Source organism: Macrobrachium nipponense, chromosome 49, assembly GCF_015104395.2.
Source record: "Macrobrachium nipponense isolate FS-2020 chromosome 49, ASM1510439v2, whole genome shotgun sequence".
Taxonomy (NCBI): domain Eukaryota; kingdom Metazoa; phylum Arthropoda; class Malacostraca; order Decapoda; family Palaemonidae; genus Macrobrachium; species Macrobrachium nipponense.
Window position 1 is genome coordinate 18,966,194 of NC_087224.1, and position 18,947 is coordinate 18,985,140.

The 18,947-nt window shown below is 38.9% G+C and overlaps 1 protein-coding gene and 1 pseudogene across 1 annotated transcript in view; both read left to right on the top strand.

Moving 5' to 3' along the window:
* LOC135205366 (protein glass-like) overlaps positions 1–18,947 on the top strand; it is a 111,788-nt pseudogene that overhangs the window by 54,550 nt on the left and 38,291 nt on the right.
* LOC135205365 (polycystin-1-like protein 2) overlaps positions 1–18,947 on the top strand; it is a 42,015-nt gene that overhangs the window by 13,201 nt on the left and 9,867 nt on the right. The window contains 18 exon segments of the mRNA XM_064235856.1: positions 4,183–4,375; positions 4,760–4,872; positions 5,040–5,152; positions 5,524–5,691; positions 6,015–6,206; positions 6,619–6,733; positions 6,965–7,101; positions 7,624–7,813; positions 8,269–8,469; positions 10,217–10,317; positions 11,254–11,409; positions 12,998–13,201; positions 14,710–14,832; positions 15,294–15,412; positions 16,037–16,202; positions 16,325–16,540; positions 17,200–17,407; positions 17,912–18,243. Coding sequence (XP_064091926.1) covers positions 4,183–4,375; positions 4,760–4,872; positions 5,040–5,152; positions 5,524–5,691; positions 6,015–6,206; positions 6,619–6,733; positions 6,965–7,101; positions 7,624–7,813; positions 8,269–8,469; positions 10,217–10,317; positions 11,254–11,409; positions 12,998–13,201; positions 14,710–14,832; positions 15,294–15,412; positions 16,037–16,202; positions 16,325–16,540; positions 17,200–17,407; positions 17,912–18,243 — 3,047 coding nt within the window.

Here is an 18,947-nt window from a genome sequence, read left to right on the forward strand (position 1 = left end):
ATTTGACCAAAATGAAGTCGTCATCAAGCAGAAGTTCAAATGTTAGATTCAAAAAAACGAAAAACTTGTCATAACATTAATAATACTTCCAAAGCAAGCATAAAATTTGAAATAGTCCTATTTGATCGCTTTTACACCTCAATGCTGAAAAAAGTGTAAATATGTATATACAAAAGTAGAATGTGCCTACCGATATCAACGTGTGAGGGGAGCGTATGTGACTAACATTAGTGTCGGTGCAACAACCACCCAATGTAACATAAGTAGGTCTACATTGAGTAGCGACAATGAAATTATCTTGAAAACACTTACTTTATGCGTTAGAGGAATAGTTGGATTTTCATACATAATTATTTGTTATAATTCTTAAATATTTAAGAAATGATGGCATATAGAAAATATTCCCACATGGAATTATTCTTTTGTCAAAGCGAAGATATTATTTCTAGGTCTAGGTGTTAGATTTCTTTACTTTACACTTAACAGTTATATCTCTCTATTAACAATTTCTGGCCAGAAAGGAAATGAGGTTATCTACATATTCTTGCACTTCAAGTTACCTTGTGAAAGAATAAATTATACACCAAAAGCGAGTAGGACTTTTAAGAAAATAATATTTTAAACCAGTTGAAAAACAAGTGTTCCATACGCCTTGATATTAATACTTATATTTCGATTAATAGTCATCTTCTCCATATAATCAAAATAATCAAAGAACAGGTAATCTGTACAAATAAAAACATTAGTAACAGTCATTTTTTTAGGCCTATAAATCATTTTGCAAAATACAGGCAGCTTAAACACAGCCTAAAACTTCAACATTCAAAGAAAACTGGTTGTAATTCATATTCCTATCGTATTCCTCAAAGAACAGGTAATCTCTACAAATAAATTCATTAGTAACAGATTCCATCTCAGAAGGCTTAGATTATTTTTTTAGGCCTATCAAGCATCTTGCATTATACAGGCAGCTTAAACACAGCATAAACTTCAACATCCAAAGAAAACTGGTTGTAATTCATATTCCCACTTTGAAAATGTTATGACCTGAGCTTATTAGGTCTACTGTTACAATGCCGCAAACGTAAGTGTGCTTTCATTGATGGCACCGCTAACCTTATCACACCGCACTTTGAACTAAGCAACTTATAAAAAAAAATCACTTTAAATCACACAGATTACGAATCAGACCATTGCATAAAAGGGATCATATTTACAAAACCACAAGGAAAATAGAGCTAGCGCTGAATTCGCAAAAATTGTCGACATGTATGACATTAGAAATTAAAGGAAAAAAAAATTAACGCTACTTGGAAAAGTCACGTTGAGTCTGAGAATCTGGACGATACAAAAAGAATCAGGTCGCATGAGATTTGAACACCACTGTACATTACCAAATAGATAATAGACACCTATCACTAGTAGTATCGCATAAACATAGTCTTTACATTATCATTTCAATATTAAGTTGAAGGTAGTTGAACGATTCCATTTGTTAAATTTTACAGAAAATATTGGAAACTCACAAAACGCTATCAAATTACAAAAAAATTATAACAGTGTGAACCTTGCGACCTCACTCTGTTGCTTTTGATGGCGTTATGTGCGCAGGAATCTAATGTCAATGTGCCATTTATCGATCTAAGAAACATCCCTTGCTGAGCGAGAGACAATTATTGCACTGCATTCGGTGCAAGTTCCTGTTGGAGAGATATAAAAAAAAGCTTAACATACCGGAGAGAATCATACGCAGATGAATCAAATTGTTTAGAGAACGACAAAGTTTAGAAATAGACCTAGAAGTGGAACTCCTCGAAGCACCACAAGAGAGCAAGATAATACAGTAGTGTAAATGTTGCTGAGCAACATTCATTTGTGAATTTTGAATTCTAGCGCCTCGTCACGATATTGCTGAACCAGGAATCATGACTAGCTCTACGCCCAATACTTTAGATGACAATAAAGAGATTTTTAAACATACACTCGAAATCTTTGACAGGTGTCTTTGATGGATGAGAGATTCAGTTAGGCTGACTCTTTTTGTTTTGTTTTTTATCGGTGTCCAGTGAATACCACGGATAGGAAGGGGAAACAGATTCAATGATGCATGCATTTTTTTTTTCTTCAAAACCTAAAGGATACATATATGGCACCTCCGCTCCCCTCCACATCTCAGGCGACTCGATCCGACTTCTCGCTACGAACTCCATCGCATGAAAGCATCACTAATGATAACGGGTATTCTAAAATTCCCCGCACCGACAACGGAAGCCTTAAAATGCATGTTTATAAAATATTTTCTGTTCAAAGTTACTTTATCTTACATTCCCCTAAATATTTGCATACACTCGTGTTACAACCTATATGATTGTTGTAGCTGCCAAAGAGCTACCCCTGATTAAAGCAGTAGGTTTTTATTGACAAAAAAATCTGAAACAGACTTAATCGAGAACGTCACCTTTCATATTTCTTATCCTTTCAGCTACTTATAATATGCTTATGGTAGCAGGCCTAGCCATACATGAGAAACTAATTCTAATTAATTTCTATTTAAAAGAAATGATTAGCTACAGAAAGCTTTTATGGAAGTAGGCCTTTCTTAATGTATTTGTCAGTTTTGACTCCCACAGCTTTCCAACGTGTTCAGATGGAACAGGATGATTTGCAAGGATTTTGATAAAAAATAAAAGACTGATTTATATTTGTTTGATTTTTTTCAAAATTGCTTTTTGACTTTGAATAGCTAGGTCTGAGTAAATTATGTTAAGCAATTATGAAAAGGATAAGAAAAAGGGAGAACATGGCAAATAAAAGTTGATTAATATAGATATTGTCGATTTAAATATTCATTCACGTTACGTATCCGAGAGAGTATACTGCTGAAAATAGACCTAGGCTAATCATGTGTGGAAATCAGAAGTCAAAATTAGGCCCACTAAATGTCATGCAAATTATTTTATTGATCAAAGGACAAAATAAGTTTAATTAAACATCGCTATTAAGGAATGTTGACGCCTTAATGGATTATTTATCGGCTGTAGGAGACGTAATAACAACACCCCCAGTGCGGTAAGATACGTTGGGTCAAGACTCGAGCGGCAGTAAAGCCAACTTCAAAATGTTTGCGTTGTCACGACGTTAGAGTTGGGAATAAAATTAGAATTTGTGGACCCATCGGTATATATTTTCCTTGCTTTGCAAAATAATTATCTTTGATACATTGAATAAGTCTACTCAATTCTAATGTAATTTATTTCAAGTGTAGCACCTTTGAAATATAATTTCTCCACCACACAATGAAATAGGTGTATATAATACTTTTATCCCTAGGGGCTACAGTAGATTCACATCAACCGTGCAGCTGATGTCTAGTCCAGTCCCTTACGACGCTCCTGATTGGCTGTTGATTAGCCAATCACAGGGTTGGAAACTCTGAGTCTCGCTCGAGAGAGTCCACATAGGCAGGATGTATGTTCCACCTCTCCTGAGGGATACGTCTTTCAAAAGCATCCCTCAGGAGAGATGGAGCATACATCTCACCTATGTGAACTCTCTCGAGAGACTGAGAGTTTCCAGCCGTGTGATTGGCTGATCAACAGCCAATCAGGAGCGTCGTAAAGGACTGGCCTAGACATCAGATGCACGGGTGATGTGAATCTACTATAGCCCCTCGGGGGTCAAAGATATCGCTTATTAATATAATTTCTCCACCACACTATGAAATAGGTGTATATAATACTTTGATCCCTAGGGGCTAGTACTAAAGACAGCGTCCGAGGAGTTTCTGCCATGTTTAGTACTTTAGCACCTCGGAGTAGGTGAAGTGTAGGTTACAAGCCAAAGTAGCACCTACTACCGATTATAATCAGTAAGAAAATTCCAGCAGAAACCAACAGTTTGTTAGTCCGTTGGGCTAGTGGTTAGTGTCGTGGCATGTTACGCAGATGTCGCCAGGGGTCAGCGTCTCCCCTCCAGTGGGATGAAAATCACTGGCTCTGTATCATGATCAGTTACTGCTGCATTGTGGGTTCCGTGGTGGGAGGTTGGAACCAACACTCTTTGGAAGCTTGAACTTCAAGGCAATGGGTTTCATCTACTGAATTAATATATCAGCCCTTTTTTCCCTTAAGATCACAGTCTCTAAGTCAAAATATTAACCTATATTCTCTCCTTTTCCTGAAGGAGTGTCGAGCGCAGGAGAGAAGATGGTCTTCTCCTTTGGGACGGAGCCCAAAGGCACCATCGTCCTCCCCTACACGAACATGACCCTGTGGGCAGGCGTGGCAGACATCCTTGGGGCTGAGACGTCCTATCTCATGGCCCATATCGTTCCCATACTTCCTACTAAAGAGACTTTTGAAGAATATATGGGAAGGTATTTAATTCCTCGTTTATTTGCTGCAAATTTTTCCTTATAATCTGATAACATTTTATAGCTGATATATTTTTAATGTGGCGTTCCCTTAGGGTCACTATCTAGGAAGGATCCCACTGAAGATCGTAATGATAAAGACCCCTAAAGAAATATTAGTCTTAGATAAAGACCCCCGAAAGCCCTTGGGAGTCACTATCTAGAAGAGGTCCCAGAATTCTCATCTCGAACTTGTACAAAACAAGTATCGTACAATTAATGCCAAGAAATTTCACTTTGTTTACATTCTCTGTTCACTGAGCTGGAGACTCTCGGCAACTTTAGCTGGTGCCTGAGCTGCCAATAACTCCCATCTTCTGCCCATGACGCCCACGTTCTTCTCGGCAGGAACGAACTCGTGAAGGCAGCGGGCGCGAGAGACCAGACGAGGGTCGATATGTTGCTGAAAGCTGAGAATTCCTTGAAGGGCATCGGCCTCCAGTCGGAGGCTGATGTAGATGGTAGGGAGGGCTTGTTTTTATATTTTTTATGTCAAATCGAAGGCAGATTCAATGTGAACCTGATAATCATTAGCATCTTTCCTATTCCATCTTTGCAATTCTACCAGCAACCAAGTCTTCTCTGACATAATATCATTTTGACCTTGAACGTAAACTTTCATGACCAGGAGAGGGAGCAATGGAGGATGGGGAAGACGACGACAAAGCGAAGGAGAAGAATGAGAAGATGCTGGGCTCCCTGGACTCTTTCACCACGACGTCCATGGAGGAGGTCATCCAAGTAAGTCCTCTTCTCTCTGCTAGATATACTCTGAATCTGCATCTGTTTTCTTGCTCTCTTCAATTCTCTCTTCCTTCCCCAGTTTTTGTTTATCAGCTACTTTTGCCTAGTGCCAGTCCTCTTTACCTTTTTTCAAAATTACGGTGTGTCTCGGGCCCTGACTAGATGTGGACATTGGGCTGTCCATCACATCGGCCTAGCTGTTAAAGAGAGAGAGCGCTAGTTTTTGCACCAAGAATCGCTAAACCATAATATGAGGTACATGCATACTGCAAGGTTTTTTAATTCTAATCACCTGGATCCTCCCTTTCTATCACACATCCTATACATTCCACAGACCTCCTGACGATCCCTCAATCTCTCCCCTTCAGGTTAACAGCATCCTGAACTCCGTAGCTGATCCCCTCCCGAAGGAGAAACAGGAAGGAGCCGTGGACACTCTTGTCAAGCTCTCTAGGGCAAAGGACCGAGAAGCTCCTCTCTCCCTGCAGAAGGACTTCATGGCTGGAGCTCTGTCGACAACGGCTAACCTGCTAAATGTAAAGGGAATATTTAGCCATTCATTTTCCAGTAGTTCACTGACCTGAGAACTCCAGCTTAGGTCTAAAGATTCTTTACTTTATCTTCATACGCTGCAACACTCACTCCTCAAGAGCATTGGGTGTTTGGCAAAAAAGTCTTACTTTCAGGATGTAAAGATTAGGTTAAAGATTAAAAATTCTTGCACATTAAAAACACGCACATTTCTTTGATCTTGACAGCCACAACTGATCTTCGTTTACTTCCAATGTCAAACAGATATCATCATGGATGACTCAGTTACTATATTAAGATATGTATGTAACCACCATCCCTTTACCAGGGTGTCAACAAAGAGGTGAACTCCTCCAAGGCTATGAACAGCACGAACGTGGCGCAAGAAACGGTCAAGAGGTTAAGAAGGAGTGTCGCAAGAGCAAGCAACTTCTCCCTTGATTATGACGATGCAGAAGAAGAAGACCAGCCAGTTGAGCCTTATGAGCCAACCGAAGATGAAATTAATGCCAATGAAAAGGTGAGAGCATCATAGGTCTATGAGTAAGTGAGAGCATCATAGGTTTATGAAAAGGTGAGAGCATCATAGGCCTATGAAAAGATGACAGAATCATGGGACTCTGAAAAGGTATGAGCATTAAAGGCCTAGCAACCATGACACAGTTTGTGCTTAGCTGACTTACTTAAGACCTGCAGTTAATGAAAGTGTTGACCTTGCTTAGAAATGTTAAACATGAGAATCTGTAGTAGCTGAGGAGCATTCCTTGCCTAGCCAGATAAAAATTTATGGCATCTAAAATTAGAATCAATCAGGGTAATCATTTCTTTTGCTGCTGGTTCAACAAATTTACTTACTCTCAGACAAATTAGCTTACTCTCAGACTAACAGCCAAAAGTTGTTTCTCAATGTAACGCTTGTGAAACTGTCCTAGGTCGGGAAAATGCTAGATGTCGTTGGGAACTCCCAGTCAGCTTTACTGGAGGCTGCCGTGAGTGGAGAAGAGCCCACGAAGATAGAAGCCGGCGATAAAGTGAACGTTGCCGTGGGTAAGTCAAAATTTGAATCCAGTTCAGATATGCTCTAATGATTGAATAATACAAGCCAGCATTACAGCATATGTCACCGTGGTACACGAGTTCAGTCTGACCATGGGGAAAAAAATTGCAAAAACCAGTTGTCGAGCAATGGCCAGGGTGATTTTCAATCTCAAGAATGCAATCATATTTTAGTTTCATGAATATAAATTTATATTGGAATATGCTGAAATTTCCAACCAGCCTTCTTCGACGCTTCCGAGTTGAGGGATAAGCAGGTTGAGATTGGAGGCGCGACCTACGTGTTCCCAAGTTACTGTGCCATCCTGCGGGAAGACGAAGACTGCCTGGTGAACAAGTCCATCTCCATCGGGGTCAAAGTAAGACTTTGTTTTCCTTTAAATATGAGCCGAGTGTATTTCCGTAGGAGTAACTTGATAAGGGTCTATGGGTGATGGCCTCCACTACTCAACTGATGGTTGAGGGCCACATAAGTTCAAGTAGGCCAGTGCTACTTTATGTTATAGATGGACAGGTTAAGGTTAACTTATATGAAACTACAATTTGGTTAGATAAGGCAAGGGGAAGTTAAAATAAAATTTGGTAAGATGAGGGGAAGGTGTATTGTTAAAGCTGAGTTAGGCTAGGTTGTAGAAGACTGAGTTAGGTACAGTAAAGTAAGGTTAGCTCAAGTTGGTTTGGATGGTATATTTTTATCCAAGGCATTGCTGGATATGTTCCTTTCCTTTGTATAACAATTCTGGATCTGTTTAGATTATAATGGGTAAGAATAATTTTGCCTATAGGCAAAACAGTTCATAATCCAGATGACCAGACAGACAGAAAATCCACAAAGGTACCAAATGAATACTTGAACCTTCTCTAACCTTTTCTGTCCCCAGATGACCAAATGGAAGGGTCAAGTCCATGGTTATGGCGGAGGTCGCGATCAACTGAGTGACGATTCATCAACCCTCCAGCTCTCCTTGGTCGACATCAATCTCAACCCAATACCTGTCAGAGACACACTGGAAGATTTCGTCATGTATATTCCAAGAGCCGAGGAGACTGTCAGTGAGCCGGAGCTTATAGGTAAGTTTACCAAATAGCTCACTGTAAATATATATTTATGATTTAGACGCTGCTATTTTAATTAATGTTATTTATTTAATTTTCAGACCCCTTTTGAACCTTATGATAGTTTCTCCCTCTATTTTCAGATCTTTCAGTGCGTGAAAATAGTATTTCTTTTGTTTTCACACCTTGGTGTAACTTAGAAGTCATTCCTTTTATTTTCAGGTCTTTTTGCGTCATATTGTTTTCCTTCATTTTCAAACATATAATAGTATCTGATAGTAGCGTTTCCTTTCATTTTCATGTCAAATTGCATCTGATAATTGCAGTCCCTCTCATCTATAGGCCTCTTTTGTATCTGATAGTTTTCTTGTCTACTATTTTCTTACCGTTTGGTATCTGATAACAGCGTTCCCTTCTACTTCCAGATTTTTTTTCGGTATCTGAAAGCTTTCCTCTCTTACTGTTCTCAGACCCCAACGTATCAGGACTCGGTCTGAGCGTCCACAACATCTACGTGCCTGCGCCACGTGTTGGAGTGACCGTCCTCGTGAGGCCAGAGAACGACTCGGACATCGAGGACTGGATCATAACGTGGTCGTCATCCAAGTTGAACGGGACGCCCGAGTATATGGAGAATGTGATGTACGTCACAGCTCTTCCTTATCATAATGGTGAGCGTTTGGTGTTCAGGTACGAAATAATCGTGATCAAATTGTTCTCTTAAACTGTACTGAAGACACAGTTGTTCTGCTGTGGAGTGTATGGTTGATCTGATGTCCCTCGCCATTCCTACCTATCATGATGGTGAGTTGGGGATATTCAGGTGTAATTGTGATAATGATAATGAAATACTTCTCGTTGGTAGTGATGGTATCAATACTAATAAAGTAAATAAAATAATCATCTTCATAGCTACTGCTATCATTATTGGTATGAGAAGGAATATACTACTACTAATAATAATATAATTACTATTATTATTCCGAGCTTCTTGTAGCGCTGGAACCCGGTGCTGATGTCTCCCCTAATCTCCAGATCCCTTATTTACCCCATCCCCACCTGGGGAGGACAAATAGGTTTGCAGGAGGAGGATGGATGTCTCTCCTACCCACCTCTTCACCTACCTACCCCACCCCCACCCCACCCGTGGTGGACAAACCGGTTTGCAGGGGTTAGGTGGCTGTGTCATGTCTCCCCTACTGTCACCCTGGGGAGGACAAACAAGATCCACTCAGAATTTATTATTGTTAAAATATCCCAAGCACATAACAGAAAAAGCCATATATAAAGCAAAGAACATTTTTTACAAACCCACAGAAAACTAAGAAAAGGAAAAATATGCAAACAAAATCATAATCCCTCACGTGAATAATTTACGAGAGATCACACATACCCTATGCCGCTTCAACCCTTTCATTTTCACTTATCCGAATACCGTGGAGAAATATTTAATTAACATTCAGCAGAAACCGGTTTCTAAAGACGTAGAAGTTTATGAAATCCCGTGTAGGGATTTTGATAAGTCATACTATGAATTCACATGAAAATCTCTTGCAGAAGATTAACTCAACATAAATGATAACTAAGATATGGACAACATAGTTCGGCAATTTTCCATCATATAAATAACACGAACCCTGCTTATTGAATTGGAAAAAAAACTCATCCCGAATTTTATACAAGAGCAGCGTTCGATAAAATAAATTTCAGATTAGTGGAATTCTATCACTGATAAAACAAGAAGATGATAGGATCAACCTTTCCAATGGAGCCTGGGGCTCTGACCATATAGACAATATCTTCCTTAAGGCAACAATGAAGCAGATTAAGACAATCGACAGAACCAACGCCGGCTTAGCGGTGACCGCAGGCATCACTTAATGGCATATCTCCCACTATATATTTTGCAAATGTAACTTCTTCTGTTATTCACTGCCTGATAAGGGTGGAAGTTAGTTCACCGAATTATAGTCGTTAGCTTTAAACCAGAGTGTTTTAATGGACCTTTTTCACTTGAAATGTATCCTGTTTTAACAGAAGAATTTATTTACATAAAGATATATACATATGTATATATTTATCTATCTTTTATATATATATATATATATATATATATATATATATATATGTATATGTATGTATATATATATATATATATATATATATAGATATTATATATATATATATATATATATATATATATATTATATTATATATATATATATATATATATATATATATATATCATATTATATATATATATATAGTCTTTAATGGACATTTTTTACTTGAGATGTATCCTGTTTTAACAGAAGAATTCATTTACATAAAGATATATACATATGTATATATCTTTATCTATCTATCTATCAACCTATCTATCTATCTATCTATATAAACGTTGTGCTTTTCCAACAGATACAGGATTCTACGAGTTATTCCTAGACTCCGACGTCATCGGGAATGAGACGGGAATGTATTCCGTCGGATTCGGTCGCTACAACTACACTGTTCCTGAGGTACTTCGCTCTGGATGTTTTTTTTCTTTTTCTTTTTTTTTTAGTAAACTTTTACGCCTTATGGTTCTCGCCCATTCGTTTTGGGATGAGAATGCCGGTCTCCTACACCTCTCATCCCTAGAAAGTACTAAAATAGTTTTTTAATATTTTTTCACTTTTTAGGGCTTTTAATTCTTGAAAGGACGTTTTTATCAAAGGAAGTTTTTATTAAAATGCACTAATTAAAAACTATATTTTTTTTTACTTTAATGCATTTTAGAGAAAGCTTATTAGGTTTTTTTTGTTTTTTTTGTTTTACTTTTTAGTGAATTCTAATAAAAGCGTTTAAAGATTTTTGTCGTGCATTTTGATTAAAGCATTTAAACAAAATTTTCAGTGCGTTTAATTAAAAAAATCTAAGTTTTTCGCTTTTTACTTTCTAGTGCCTGTTACTAAAAGCGTTTAATTTTTTTCTTACTTTTTACTTTTTTTTTCTTTTTTACTTTTTAGTGCCTTTTTATAAAAGCGTCTAATTTTTTTTTTTTACTTTTTAGTGCATTTTGATAAATGCTTCTAAAATACGTTTTTGATATTTTTGTGCATTTTATTAAAGGTGTTTAAATTTTTTAAATTTTTTTGTACATTTTTACAAAACCATTTAAATCTTTTTTTTTTTTACCTTTTCGTGCATTTTAATAAAGCGTTAAAAATTTATTTTACTTTTTAGTGCATTTTAACAAATGCGTTTAACAATTTTGTTTTACATTATTGTACATTTTAATAAAAGTGTTTGCATGTTTCTCGACTTCTTTGTGCATTTTTACAAAAACTTTTAATTTTCTTTACTTTTTAGTGCATTTTAATAAAAGCGTTTAAAATACATTTTTTTTTTACGTTACTCTTTAGCGCGTTTTAGTAATATCTTTTAATTTCTTTTTTTTTTTATCTAAACGACAGATCCTGGAGCATCCCTGCTTCGAGGATCCGCCCAATAACACGCTCCTCGTCAGCTTCGACACCCAATTCGACACCAACTACTCCCTGAGCACCTTCGTCTCGTCCTGCCTCTTCTTTGACAATGAACTCCTCACCTGGAGCAGTGATGGGTGCAAGGTAACGCGTTTTCGCTTACTCGGGGAATAAGCCTACAAAGTATAGCTGGTTCACTTAAGGTAGATTCTTGGGTAAGCCCTTATGCTTGCGAGACGTTTGTTTGGCGGCCGCTGATTGGCTGGGAGCTGCCTACCTACCTTCCGGTACCAGCCAATTAGCGGCCGCCAAACAAACGTCTCGTAAACAGGGCTCATCCAAGAGTCTACATACGGGAATTTTAAGGTAGGATCTTTATGATTTATCTAATAGAATGAAAATGTCAAAAAATACATAATGTACATGTTAAGCAGTACAGAACAATTATGGCTAATAAAACATAGCGTATGTCTTCTAATTTTCGTTGGTGAAACCATGCGCTATTTGACTATACTCGGTTTTTTTCCATCTGTCCATCCGCCTGTGGTGTTTGCGTATGGTAATACTGCGTCCCGGGCTTTAGATAGTTACATTCAGCTTACATTCAACAATAATAACAATATCCTATTTCGAATATTAACGGTGTAATTCGCATACAGTAAATTATTAAAACACTTTTCAGTTGCATATGTACACCCAGATATCCTTTTATTTACCTAAAACTTACAAATAGCGTAACTATTTAAAGCCCAGGACGCAGTGTTACCATACGCAAACACCACAGGAGGATGGACAGATGGAAAAAAACAGAGTATAGATTACATAGATAAGGAAATGTCTGATGTCGAATTGTTTATTATTATTATTATTATTATAAATTGTTATTATTATTATTATTATTATTATTATTATTATTATTATTATTATTATTATTGAGGAAGCAGACCCTCTCTCAAGCATACGTTATTAAAAGTAATGCTACTTCAGCAGCGTTACACTTGTAGAGATTCTTCTCTATCTTTCAAAATAGCGGCTTTTTCCGTACTACTTAAAACAGGTTAGTCGAGTGACTATGGAGGGCATTGTCATACACTGATCTTGACCCTGCATGTGAAAATGGCCTCCATAGGCGTTCGACTAGCCTGTTTAAGTTGTACTGAAAAAGCCGCTATTCAAAAAAGAGAGAAGAATCTCTACAGGCGTTACGCTGCTGAAGTAAGCCCCCAATTACTTTTAAACGTAAAGTTTTAATTTACTTAGTTTAATTATTTAATTATTATTAGTTATTATTAATTATTTATTTAATTATTATTTATTATTTTTATTATTATTTTATTATTTATTATTTAAATTATTACCAGACAGAAAAAGAAGAGAGAGGGACCCCACTTATTTTAAAAAATAACAATAATGAATGAGGTCACAATCATATATATTTTCATCGCGTATATCAACATTATTGGAGAAACAAATCGGCAGTTATGACCGTGCGCGAATATTTCAAGATAAAAACCTGTCTGCGCAGAAAGCTTTTGGGAAGTTTTCTGCGCATACATAAATATGGATTTGTTTCTCCATTTCAAGACTCATGCTACTACAAGCTTTTTTTTTTTATTTATTAAATAGCAATATCTCGCTACTCCGTGATGATATTGGTATCATTCCTGGTTAGTAATTCATTCACTCTCATCATCTTCTTCTTCTTTTCCTTCTTCTTCACGTGTCATGGCAGGTGATCGGAGCCAACGCGACCGTGACCATCTGCTCCTGCAACCACCTGACCTCCTTCGGGTCAGGATTCTTCGTGACCCCCAACACCATCGACTTCGCCTACGTCTTCGCCAACGCGGGATTCGCGGACAACCTCACCATCTACCTGGTCCTGATCATCTCACTGGCCCTCTACTTCATCGGCCTCGTCTATGCCAGGATCATGGTAAGGTCGACACTCTCACTAAAGGATTCTACTGTTAAGCCTCGTCTTCCCGCAGGCAAAGTCCCGATATATATATATATACAGCGTTTCCCCGTATTCGCAGGGCATAGGTACCAGACGCCCATCCCCCGCGAAAAGCTAAAACCTGCGAATAGTTGAAACCCCTATTGAAACGCGTAAAACTGCTTATTTTGTTGGGTAAAACTCAAGAAAACACCAGCGCCTCAGTGGCGTGGTTGGTTTGGTGTTTGCTTCTCACCTCGGTGGTCACGGGTTCGATTCCCGGCCATTCCATTGAGGATAGAGAGATGTGTATTTCTGGTGATAGAAGTTCACTCTCGACTTGGTTCGGAAGGTCACGTAAAGCCGTTGGTCCCGTTGCTGAATAACCACTGGTTCCATGCAACGTAAAAACACCATACAAACAAACAAACAAACAATCAAGAAAACACCACTAAAAATTATTATACCTTGTTTTTAAATAGTTTTATCACAAAAAGTGCATTTTATGATGAACTTGATAACAAAAAAGTAATCTGTGGATATTTCTCATAGAAAAATACCGCGAATAGGCGAATTTTCCGTGAATAATGCGGGGATATATTTCCCCAGAGGAGAAATCCACAAATACATGAGTCTGCGAATCTGGAGTCCGCGAATACAAGGCGTTCACTGTATCGCCATGCCCTAGGTTAGGTTAGATTAGTTCTAATAAAGTCTGACGAAGAGAATTTGGGTGTGGGACACATAATGAAATTATTTTCAAGAAGATTCAATGGTTATTTTTTTAAGATATGTCGTTCTGCTTTTTTCAGAGAAGGGCTGGTACTCGGTTATAGCTCAGGAATGTACATCCCATAGAGTAGTGTCCATGCAGTGCTCTGTGGGCATTACTTGAGTTTCTTTTCAGCGTCCCTCCTCAGACCCCTAGCTGCTACAAACTGTTTCGTTTTTTTTTTTTGTCTGTACCTCCGTTCATATTCCCTTTCTTCCATCTGACTCTCCTCAACTCTCTCCTTACAACTGTTTCATAGCGCAACTGCAAAAGGTCCTCTTCCTGTTACATCTTTAAATAAACCTTTTACTATCAATTTCTGTTTCAGCAATGAATAGCCTCAAATGTCCCAGCAATTGGTCTTTGGCCTAAATTCTATATTCTATTCTATTCTATAGATTACTGTCGTTTCACCTTAGCTATTGGTTCTAGTCTGTCTAATGCGACACTTTAGTAGCTATTGGAAAAGGAGGCGGCTCATTACCAGTTTTCCTTCCGTGTCAGCCTGGCGTCTGGCTTCATTCTCTCCCGTCTACAGATAAACTGCTCCGAGAGACTTGTATAGTTTCCTTGCCTCACAAACCAGGCTCTCACAGTCTGTTGCAAAAGTCTAAACTCTGATTTATGCTTGCCAATACGTGGAGCTCTTATGCCAGCAGGATCTGGTCTTCATAGGTGGTCATCCATCTTCACATTTACTTGACCCAGCTAAGAATTGTTTGTCGAATTTCAGGACAAGAAGGACGTGGAGAAAGTAGGGGCAACGCCCCTGCCTGATAATGACCCCGAAGACAGGTACCTCTATGACGTCATGGTCCACACTGGGCACTTCCCTGGGTCGGGCACTAAGTCTAAGGTGGGTATTTTCTTTCCTGTGAGGGAGAGTTGTCATTATTGGTTTTATTGCATTGCATGTATACAGATCACATTTAAAATATATCAGTCTAGGATGTATATTTACTAATGGTGAATGGCTGGTTTCAATAAATCATTTATGATTCTAGACTATTCCAGTTGTTACTAGAGTTCCAATGCTTAGAAGTGAGTGGCAGGTTTATTGTCCTCAAATCTTTACATATGATTGAACTGGTAGTCTAGTTTCGTTGAGTTCTGCTTACATCTACTAGCATTCATTCTTGTTGGTGAGTGACTGGTTTTGGGTGAGTAGTCTACCTAGCTAACAAGTCTCATCCATAGAACAGATTCTTTTCTTAGCCAGGCATTAAATCTGTAGCTGACTAGCTCTAGCAAATCACTATCCATACAAAAAGGATGTTTCTTTGTTAGAAAGTGGAGTGTTCTCTCTGCACGCAACAGGTCCAGTTCTTACTGGTGGGCGACTGGAATGAAACAGATGTGCGGACTCTGAATGAGGACACCAAGCGCCCTCTGCTCACCCGCGGAGCTTCCGACCACTTTGTTCTTGCTAATGATAGGTGAGTGCTGAACAGGGCAGATATAATAAAACGCTCTGCAATACGAAAGCTAATTAATAACACTGTCAAACTTTAGTTAAGTATCATGTTTTGGTACAGAATATGAACATAAAAAAATCCATTGAGTACCTCAGTTGTTTGGAAGAAGAAAATGAAGAGCATACCCACTGACTTGCCTTATCTCTGCTAGCTAAAATAAACCCATCTATGCCTATTCATATGCCTCCATATCCAAACTTGCCCTACTTAACTTAACTGTGCTGAAGTTTACCTAATCTTACCTTACCATATATATAATGTCAACTCACCTAGCATATTCTCGCCAACTCTAATCTTACCCAGTTTCAATATCCTTAGCCTAGTTTAACCTGTACCTGACCTAATTTAACTAACATTCTGTACATAGCTTTCAGCCATTCTCTTTAGTCTCTCCCAACATAACTGTGAAACTCATTTAATTATCTTCGACTAGTCTTCATCAGTCATTTAAGCACAATCCTGGCTAGAACCATAAAGAGAAATAGGAATGTAACTCAGTGGTCAGGTTACAGCACGACGGCAAATAGAGCAACATCAACAGAAATCATAACAGTAATCAAAATAACCTTCTTCTTCTTCCTGAAGGCCCCTAGGCCCACTACAGTACCTCCGGATCTGGCACGACAACAGTGGCAAGGGCAAGACGGCCTCCTGGTACTTCTCCTACATGGTCGTTAGGGACGTGCAGAGTGGTGAGGAGTTCCAGTTCATCTGCAATAGTTGGTTAGCTGTAGAAGAAGGGGATGGACTAGTGAGTTTTAGCAAATTTATGCTAGTTAATAGATAGAGAAACACTGTACATTGAAATTAAAAACTGGTGAGTATACTACAGCACACTGACAAAAGACCCAAAATAATTGTCAATTCTGACAGATCGACCGACTGATCCCTGTGGCTGGAGACGAACAGAAGCGTGACAGAGCCCACGTTTTCGGCAAGACTGTCGAGAAGAACCTCTCTGACGACCACTTGTGGTTCAGCGTCTTCTTAAGACCGGCTCGGTCGCGGTTCACGCGGGTGCAGAGGCTCTCGGCCTGCATGGCACTCCTCTATCTCTCCATGTTGGTGAACGCCATGTTCTACGAGAGGGTAAGGAGTTGGGATGTTAAGTTTTTTACTCAGACAGCATTGAGGATCTTTCCCAGAGAGTGACCCACAAGGGTTTTAACCCGTTATGTATCCGCCTTTGCGTCATGTATAGTACAACCCTGTCAGGGATGCCTGTGAAAAACATAAACAAAAGATTGTAAATATCATAAAGATAATAACCCCAAAGAAATATTAGTCCTAGATAATGAACACCAAAAATCCCTGGGGTCACTATATAGAAAAGATCTGCATTGGGAGGTGAAAGGACCATCAGCTATGATGCCTCTGGCATGACTCCACAAGGACTTGACCCTCCAGTCCTCTGCAAGTCTTTGGAATGAGGTTACTCTTTAGCTTCTTGTCCATCTCCATCATGTTTGTAGCCTACCACAGTAAGGAAGCTCAATGGTACAAGTCATTATTGATATGCATGCATATATACATGCGTAACAGCATCTGATGGGACCTAGAAAGAGATGTGTGGCTAGCAACCGCATCCACGAAGACTTGTTGAGAGAGCGGAGGGCCGTGCCCCTCTGGTGGCATCCCATCCAAAGGGAAAGCAAGCTTATATGGTGATTGCCTTATAGTGATTTCAAATGTACACGAAGCAATAAAAGAACAAAACCTCTACAACACAAGTCCTCTTCCATCCGAAGGTCCCAGACACGCCAGGGGCGGGAGGCCTGAACCTGGGATTCTTCAGCGTCTCCCCCGAGGCGATGGGCGTCGGCTTCATCAGCAACCTGATCGTCTTCCCGCCCTCCTTCCTCATCGTGTTCTTCTTCAGGAAGGCCAGGCCCCGTAGCCCTAAGAAATCGCGTCTCAGAGAGGCCCTGGTTAAGCAGACTTTCCACAGTGGAGAAGGTGATAGTTTTAGATAACGTGATGCACACAGACACGCACACATATATGTATACTTCCATTATATTTTCAATTTCTCCATCCACTTTCATTTATTTTTTGTTGTATCATCAGTAATTTTCCATTATTATTATTATTATTATTATTATTATTATTATTATTATTATTATTATTATTATTATTATTATTATTATTATTATGTTAGTAAACAAAATGTGGCGTTGATATCCTCGAATTCTTCTTATTTTGACTCTGATTAGAACTTACACGTTTAAACTTCATTGCCTTCACTTAAAATATCCTGATTTGCTGCAAAAAGTACTCGCATACATTTGATTTGAATTCTGAGACTATCTTAGTCATAAACTAAATATAAATCCTTGGTGATAGTATCGTTGTCTTCGATGAAGCTAACTCTAAATGAGTAATGATGATTATCAGTCATAGACTTAAGATTATTTTGGTTTTTTTTCTGTCACAGCATACAACAAAACCTTCTTTTTTCAGAAGTTGATGACGCAAATGCAAAGCCGCCAAAGAAGGGATTCTTCCACTCCCTGTCCGCCATTCGATCTGCCTGCTCTATCTCGAAGCCAAAAGACCCCGAAGGGCAAAGAAAGAGCCCTGCGGACGCTAAGCCAACAACCTTGGAGGCTAAGCAAAAGCACCCTTGGAGCACCAAGCTAGTATCATCAGATCCACAAAAGGACAACAGTTCTGGCAGCCGGGTGGGGAAGTGTTCTAGCGCTACCAGCCAGTCTTCCCGTCAACAACTGATAACACCAGCAAATTCCTCCAGCTGTAAAGAAGAAAATGGGCAGGAGAGATCTCTAAGTAGGGTAAGATGAGACACGTTACCTGCTAGACATTTGATTCTATACTGACTTATTCTATTTCATCTAGTACGGCAACTGGAATGGATTGACAAAGAGCATTGACTTCCCTGTAAAGGATGCCACTAACGCGTAGTTATACTGAGCAGTTATGCCTGCACAGTCGGCCGGAGCAGGCAAAACTGAGCCCACTAACCTTGAGCTTTGCCTGCACAGGCATAACTCTGCATTTATAATTGAGCATTAGTTACGACCTTAACAGTTTTATGGCTTATCATTGCCTTTTGGCTTCACTGGAATTTTTCTTAACAAGGTTTTGCGTGACACTAGCCTTACTAAGCCTCCAAATTATAACCTAAGCTTTACTGCTTCATGTTTTTTTTATTGGCAAAAGAATATGATACTTATCATAACCTTCAAGGTGTTACACAAGCAAGGTTTTCTGACAACTTTCAGCATCTTGCTGCCAAGTAGATTTACCAAGTATCCAGCACTGGTGGTGAAACTGAAGAAATGCACCTTCTTGTGCTGGGTGATGCTTTAGTAAACACAAGTGACTTCAGTTTTGGCAACTATACAAAAGCAAAAAATACGCCAAAGTTTTTTCAGCGCAATCGAGTTTTCTGTACAGCATATAGTCAAGGCCACCAAAAATATATCAATCATTCGATGGTCTCGGTATAATTCTGTATGAGTCATGGCCCATGAAA